Here is a 7977-nt window from a genome sequence, read left to right on the forward strand (position 1 = left end):
CGCCCCCCTTCCCGCCAGCCCCCCACCTCTAACAATCTGTGAAAAGGATGTGCATGGTCTCGTTAAAAGACAAATGATCAGAAAAGCACCAGGCCCAGATGGTGTAACCCCCTCCTGCTTGAAAGTGTGCGCTGATCAGCTGGCCCCCATCTTCACACTTATCTTCAACAGGTCACTGGAGCTGTGTGAAGTCCCCTCCTGCTTCAAACGCTCCACCATCATTCCAGTCCCGAAGAAAATCCTCATTAGTTGACTGAATGACTACTGACCTGTCGCTCTGACATCTGTAGTTATGAAGTCCTTTGAAAGACTGGTGTTGACCCACCCAAAGGACATCGTAGACCCCATGCTAGACCCCCTGCAGTTTGCCTACCAGGCAAACAGGTCAGTGGACGATGCAGTGAACATGGCATTGCATTACATCCTGCAACACCTCGACTCCCCAGGGACCTATGCACAGGCCCTCTTTGTGGACTTCAGCTCAGCATTCAACACCATCATCCCAGACATCCTCCACTCCAAACTGACCCAGCTCACTGTGCCTGCCCCCACCTGTCAGTGGATTACTAGCTTTCTTACAAACAGGGAGCAGCAGGCGAGGCTGGGGAAAACCACGTCCAGCACCCGGACAATAAGCACAGGCACCCCCCAGGGATGTGTGCTCTCCCCTCTGCTGTTTTCACTCTACACCGACTGCATCTTGAATGACCCCTCTGTTAAGCTCCTCAAGTTTGCAGATGATACAACGGTCATTGGTCTCATCCGAGATGGTGACGAGTCAGCCTACAGACGGGAGGTTGAGCAGCTGGTCCTGTGGTGTAGCCGCAACAACCTGGAGCTGAACACGCTCAAAACAGTGGAGATGACAGTGGACTTCAGGAAGAGCCCTCCCACCTAACCCCCACTTACCATACTTGGCAGCACTGTATCTGCAGTAAAGTCTTACAAGTTTCTGGGCTCCACTATCTCCCAGGACCTGAAGTGGACGTCCAAAATCAGGACCATCATCAAGAGGGCACAGCAGAGAATGTACTTCCTGCGCCAGCTCAGGAGGTGCTGATACAGTTCTACAGAGGAATCATCAAGTCTGTTCTCTGCACCTCCATCACTGTCTGTTTTGGCTCAGCAACCAGGACAAGTACAGACTTCAGCGGACAGTCAGGACTGCAGAAAGGTCATTGGTGTGAGCCTGCCCTCCATGGAGGACCTGTACACCTCACGGGTCAAAAGGAGGGCGGAGAGGATCACTGCAGACCCCTCACACCCCAGACACAATCTGTTTGAACTTCTCCCCTCTGGACGGCGTTACAGGTCACTGTGCACCAAGACAACCAGGCACAGGGACAGTTTCTTCCCCCGAGCTGTCACTCTGATGAACACTTAACCAACGACAGTATGATTGCACAATAACCCTCAGTGCAATATCTCTGTATATATACATCGTACAGATTATACAGACTCGTACAGGTCTCTAGTTTTAAGTACTCTGTTTTTATCCCTATTTATCTCGTTTCAATGAATATTCCTTTGTTGTCTGCATTGTTTACTGTCTGTTTATACTGCTTACTCTGCATTGTTTGCACTGTTTGTTGCCATCAATGTTGCTGTTAATACTGCTTATTTTGTTAACCAACCTTATGCTGGTTTACTGTTTGCACATTGAGAGCCGATGTACCAGAGTCAAATTCCTCCTGTGTTCATCAAACCTGGCCAATAAAGTTGACTCTGTTTCAGATTCTACAAAGATGGCATGTCTTGATCATTTTGATGTGGTTTTTTTTCTGTTATTTACTTTTATAAGCAATTGTATGTAATAAAACATACAGTCCCCTCAAAATATGGAAACGGTGAGGCCAATTGATTTGTGTTTGCTGTGCACTGTGATGTTTGAGTTTAAGATCAAAAGATAAATATGAGAACAAAGTTCAGAATTTCAGCCTTTATTTCTTGGTATTTACAACCCCAATTTCAAAAAAGTTGGACCGCTGTGTAAAATGAAATGATTTGGAAATATTTTAAAACTCATATTTAATTATAAACAGAGATTTCACTTGTGTTTGGTTAAGGTCTGGTAAATGACTTGACCTCTTTTAAGTACTTTGAGTTGACAGTGTGTTTTGGATCATCACATTGCTGTATAATGGCTTGGGTTTGTATGGCTGTTTCTGGAAGAGGCTCACTAATCTTTATTCATGATATAAATTATAATGGTAGTTGCAAAATGAACTCAGAGCTATACAGAAACATTTTGTCTGTCAGTTTACAGAGAAATGCATTAAAACTAACTGGGAGGAGCTTCATCATGCAGTAAGACAATGACCTAAGACACACTGTCACCTCAACGAAGGACTTTAGTGGGAAAAAGTAGAAGGTTTTTGACTAACCAAGTTACTCACCAGACCTTAAAACAACTGAATATGCATTATACCTGCTGAAGAGGAGAAGACTGAAGGGAGAAATTCCCTAAGACAAACAACAACCGAAGGAGGCTGCAGTAAAAGCATGTCAAAAGAAGACGCTATTTAGTGATGTTATTGGATCAAAGGCTTGATGCATGTATTACAAAGACAGAATATGCAACTAAATATTTTATTTAATTTACTTAAAACTATCTGTTTTAATGCTTTTGCTCACTTAAAATTTGAGTGATCTGATAGAAAATGTGCTATGGTCAATGCTGTTTAATGCATCTAGATGCAAATACCAGGAAACTAAAAGCTAAAATTCTGAACTTTGGTCTCGTAAGATCTTTTGATCTTAAACTCATATCTTCAGTGTACAGCAAACACAAATTAATTAGCGTAGCCATTCCAGTACTGTTGGAGGGGAATGTATGCATTGTTTTCTTGACATTGAGTCCTTGTTCTTGACTCTTACAGTTTCCATCCCTGAAGAAGAAGTTTGACTTCAAAGCACATGAAGGGGAGATTGAAGACTTGGATATGGGTCCAGGGAACAAGGTGAAACACTGACACCTCTTGGTGTGGATATTTAATGTAGGCTTTAAGTAATGATGAATATATTAATTCACTAGTAATGGTCAATATGTTGTGTGCAGCAGCTGGTGACTGTTGGCCGGGACTTTGCCTGCAGTGTATGGAGTGGCAGTCAGTTGGCAATGAATCTGAAATGGTATGAAACCCTGCCTCAAATGACTGAGAAGACTTATCGATATATGGCTTGCAGGTTTGTTTTCTGTGACAGAACATTCCAGTTGTTCACCTACCCATTTCCATCTGCAGGATATGACCGTAACTATACATAGTTGTTTCAGGTTCGGAAAGGTAGAAGACCAGAAAGCGGGTCTCAGGCTTTACACTGTCCAGATCCCCCATAAGAGGGATAGAAAACCTCCCCCTTGTTACCTCACCAAGTGGGATGGCAAGAGTTTCCTGCCCATGCTTACGGCTCCCTGTGGCACAGAGGTTATCTCCAGTCTGGCTGTCAGGTAACTGATAGGTTTATATTATAATAAGTTAACCATGGATGTGGAGAGACTGACCTTTGAAATGGGATAAGTAGGAGAGGTCAGGGCTGTCTGATGGCCCAAGCTCAGGCAGGGTGCTTGTTCTCAGAGACTATATTCAGACAACATGCTGAAAGACTCAAATACAATTTATTTTCCCTCCAAGTGAATCAGGTCTGATCTTTTCATGGATGTGCAGACAAACAATGTCTGACTATGCGACAGCTATCAGAATGGTCAGATTGAAATTAAGGTGTTTATTTATTTATTATTATTTCTTTGTCTTCCGCTTCTGCCATGCACCTGTGTGTGGGAATGTATTTTAAGTAGGAGGGGCTGCCTGGGATACATCTACATGCATGCAAATGTGATGAACAAATTTTGCATGGAATGAATGTCTACTGCCATACATAAAATGAAAGTACAATCAAATTTCTGTTTAGTTTTTCACATGGTATATGTTTGGATGTTTTCTAAAATTATTGTTTAAGATTAACTTAGGTTTGTATTAACATTATGGCATGATCCACAATTTCATTCAACATTTATCTCATTAGAACCAAGTTATTATTAGCATGTAAATAAGTCACAGCATGATGAGATGCCCTCGTGATTTACATTTGAAAGCTTGAGAGCCTCATCCCCAGCTCCTGTGAGCCCTGTCATTTCAACTCAGACAGAGGCAGCCTGTTGATTCACACCCACTGAGAGATCCCACTGTGGCTTGCTCTTGCAGTGACCGGATCTGCTGGTTGCTAATGATAATGTTGACGACAGCTTCAGCATTAACAGTGTTGTTTTCGTCTATGTTCTCTGTAATGTTAATAATGGTAGCATTAATTTTGGTCTTCGTTGAACTATTAACTTTAAAAAAAATTGGATGTTTGTTGATTGCTGTTGCTTTGCATTGTAGCTCGCGAACTGTGGAATGCCTCCCCTGCGGAGTTTTCTCAAATCATTTCCTCAGTTAATCATGCAAAACTTGTTTTTCCACTATGATATTCCTCTGTTTTATTTGTTTGTTCTTAACTTTTTAAATTTTTATTGCTAATTACAAGATGCTACCACCTGCAGCCAACAATAAGGCTGGCAAGTAACACAACCCCCAAAAAAGTGAATAGTTTTGCACGTGGTAGCCACAGAGAAATGCTCTCTCCTTCCTTCCTGACCCATTCTTCTCAAGTTTTGTTTTGCTAGTGTACTTGTTACTACTGATAGCATGAGGCAGTACCTGCATCCCAGTCAGGTTGCACAGGTAGTCCGGTTACTCTAAGATGGCGCATCCATATGTGCAGTCGCAAAAAGGTTTGGTGCATCTGTGCACCCAGCACAGTCTCGGGAGCATGGAGGAGATACCAGGAGACCAGTATTCTTTGAGGAAATCCAGCAAGGACCTGGCTTAGCATTTGGCAGCTTTATCTGGATGCCCAGCCGATCCTTCTACAGTCTGAAGACGCTTGATCAGGAACAGCATTTGTGGAAGGACAGAAACCAAGAAATCACTTTTTCAGAAGGGAACAGGGAGAAAAGGCCGAGATATGCAAACGCTCTCAAAGACTAGAGTGAAGATAGATTCACTACTCCATTAGACTCTTTTCCACTAAGTTTGACATTTTCAGGTCCAATCATCGCCAGTATGTGACAAGTGTTTGAGAGAGGTGTAAGAATGAGTGCTTTCAGCCTTTAGTCAAACATGGTGGTTTGCATGCATAGTTTCATGACTTCAAGGCCATCTCCCCAGAAGAATTCAGTCTGTTTTAACTGCAAAGGGAGGTCACACTAAATACTGACCCTGGACTGTAGAAGCCATTTTGTTCTGAAAAAGTTTTTTATATTGTGTATGTATTTTCTGGTTATATCTTAATGAAGAGACTGAGAATAAAATATATATATTATCATTACAACCCTGTTAAAGCACCAAAACTAATGGTGACCTAAGACCTTTGAACAGTACTGTAGATTGTTTTCTTAAGGATATTGAGCATAGCTCATTTTGTTTGGAAAGGTTAATATGACTTTTTATGGGAATCCTGTTTATTCCTCACAAAAGATGTTAACTTGTCTTCACAGTGACTCTGGAACATTTCTTGGCCTTGGAACTGTAACAGGATCAGTAGCTATCTACATTGCTTTCTCCCTACAGGTAACAAGAGTGTAGATACACATCTCAAATAGGTGCATAAATCAACCATACAGCCCTGCAGTATGGTGGTAACTTGATCTTGCCCTTTTTGTGTAGAAGCTGTATTATGTACAGGAGTCCCATGGTATTGTTGTGACAGACTTGGCCTTCCTGCCTGACTCATTGAAAAGCAAAAATATCAAAGGGAATAATGAAACAGCCCTGTTAAGTGTTGCTGTGGACAGCCGCTGTCAAGTACATGCCGTCCCCAACCGAAGTAAGTCCTGCATCATTTTCCAGTGGGCACAGTAAGACAATGGATCATAACCTCAGACCTTCTCACCTTATCGTTTGTTCCTCTGTTTTGCATCTTCTCCAGGATCCTTTCCCATCTGGCTGGTGCTGTTCTTCTGTGGCCTCATGGTTGTGGGAGTCATCCTCCTCCTACAGTACCTCTTTCCAGGATTTATTTAAATTAAGCAAATGTCAGGGGTCAAGGTTGATTCAGCTTTGACACATCTTCTTATGACATATTTTGCTGTACAGTAGCCATCCTCAGCTCATCACCGACACATCTCCAATGCTGCACCACAAGTCCCTCTGAGCCTGTGAACGATCTTTTAGATGCAGTGCTGTCTTTAAACAGCTTTTATGGCACTATGCCCCCCAGCTCTTACTCAGGATTGTTCCTCTTGGACTTGTAAACCCAGAGGAATCAAACCAGGACAGACTGTGGGATTGGATTATCTTTCAGTTATTTTTAATCTTTTTTGGTATTTATGTTTGACATAACATTATGACCACCTGTACATCTGTATGCACGTCAGTGCAACACTTCTGCCTTAATATTTGTTTATGAAGCTCAAAATATGTCAGTGTTTAACATTCTCATAGATGTATATGTTCATTATTGAGGGAATAGTTAAAGGTGGTGTTGTACTGGACTACATTATATTCAGAGGTGTCTCTATTTTTTTCCTGCCCTTTGACATACATGAGAGGGTCAGAATATTAGGAACACCTTTATATAATGTAGTCCAGTACAACACCACCTTTAATTGTGACCTAATTAATGAACATATACTTGAATTTATACATTTATGACAATCTCACCAAACACTGAAACATTTTGAGCTTCATAAATACAAATGTTAAGGCAGAAGCACAGCACTGAAGTGCATACAAATGTACAGGCGGTCATAATGTTATGCCTGATCTGTGTGTGTGTGTGCGTGTCATAATGTTATGCCTGATCGGTGTGTTTGTGTGTGTGTATGTATATGATTGGCTCATAATGTGTCTGATTTTGCTTTTCTTTATACAAAGACACCGATTTATTCTATGTGAAAAAATACTTTGACTGCTTTCCAGATGTTTTTCCATTTTATCCACTAGTAGGTAGCATAGACCAGACACTTAAGAGTCCTGTGGTGTAATATTGCCAGTGAAGATGAAATTGACATGTTAAAACCCTGTTTGTCTCTGTAAACTGGGGATATTCTCTTATTTTGGAAAGACATTGCCACACTTCTACCAATATTTGTAGTGTTCTGGTTCACCCAGTTGGACTCTCTATATGGCTGCTTCATAAGCAAAAGCTTGATAATTGCAGTTGCAAGGTCAACTGTTAACTTTAAACTCCTTGGTTAGCATTTAAGCACCACCCAGATCTGTAGAGACAGCTGCACTGCATTCTTTTCTAGTAATGTTTGTTTGGTTTCCATTGAGGACCCTCTGTCTTAGTCTCTCCTTTGAACTTTGATTATGAATATTACAGCCTAGAAGAGGGTGGATCATGTACCGCAGAGAGTAGAAAGATGTACATTTTTACTGCAGACCCTGTGTTGTCATTGATCAGCTAAGCAAAGAGTGTGTTTAAATGATTAAAAGATGCTGATTCCTCGCCTGACTGACTTTGTACCTATAGAGATGTTATTGTGTTCCCAGATCTCAGAAATGACTTGATCAGTACGTTACTACTGTTATTGACTAATTAAGACCAAAACTATTGACAGTGTAGTCAAAGTTGAAATTATCTTATAGGTTGGTCCCCATAGCAACATCTCACCTAGGGCCTCCATAAGGCTAAGCAGCTGATTCTAGTGTTGTCACTCCATTCAGTGGCTATTCTCAGTTATCATGCCCAGTATTATTACTGAGGATGCACTTCCTTCATCTCCCAGTATCAAAACATGGTAAGTAAGTGACCTGAAGCCCCAAATGATGAGTGGAATAAGATCCTGCAAGACTGAAGGACTGGGACTGAAGCCATTGACTGTGATGACACTTTGGCTTTTCACACATTGCATTATCATTTGTATCAGACTAAAGTAGGTAATACTTCTCTGGAAATCCTGAATCATATAGTCAGTCTGTCATTAGATTCAAT

The 7977-nt window shown here is 41.5% G+C and overlaps 1 protein-coding gene across 6 annotated transcripts in view; it reads left to right on the forward strand.

Annotated features, from left to right (window-relative positions):
• Positions 1–6374, forward strand: part of preb (prolactin regulatory element binding) — a 26887-nt gene extending 20513 nt beyond the window's left edge. For 3 of the 6 annotated variants that reach the window (XM_020587250.1, XM_020587248.1, XM_020587247.1), the window contains 6 exons: positions 2880–2960; positions 3059–3186; positions 3266–3448; positions 5537–5609; positions 5706–5865; positions 5968–6374. In XM_020587250.1, coding sequence (XP_020442906.1) covers positions 2880–2960; positions 3059–3186; positions 3266–3448; positions 5537–5609; positions 5706–5865; positions 5968–6062 — 720 coding nt within the window. In that variant the 3' untranslated portion in view covers positions 6063–6374. The remainder of the gene's footprint in view (positions 1–2879; positions 2961–3058; positions 3187–3265; positions 3449–5536; positions 5610–5705; positions 5866–5967) is intronic. The other 3 variants (XM_020587252.1, XM_020587251.1, XM_020587249.1) reach the window with 2 other exon arrangements.
• The last annotated feature ends 1603 nt before the right edge of the window (positions 6375–7977 follow it).

This window comes from Monopterus albus, unplaced genomic scaffold (assembly GCF_001952655.1).
Source record: "Monopterus albus unplaced genomic scaffold, M_albus_1.0 scaffold446.1, whole genome shotgun sequence".
Lineage (NCBI taxonomy): Eukaryota > Metazoa > Chordata > Actinopteri > Synbranchiformes > Synbranchidae > Monopterus > Monopterus albus.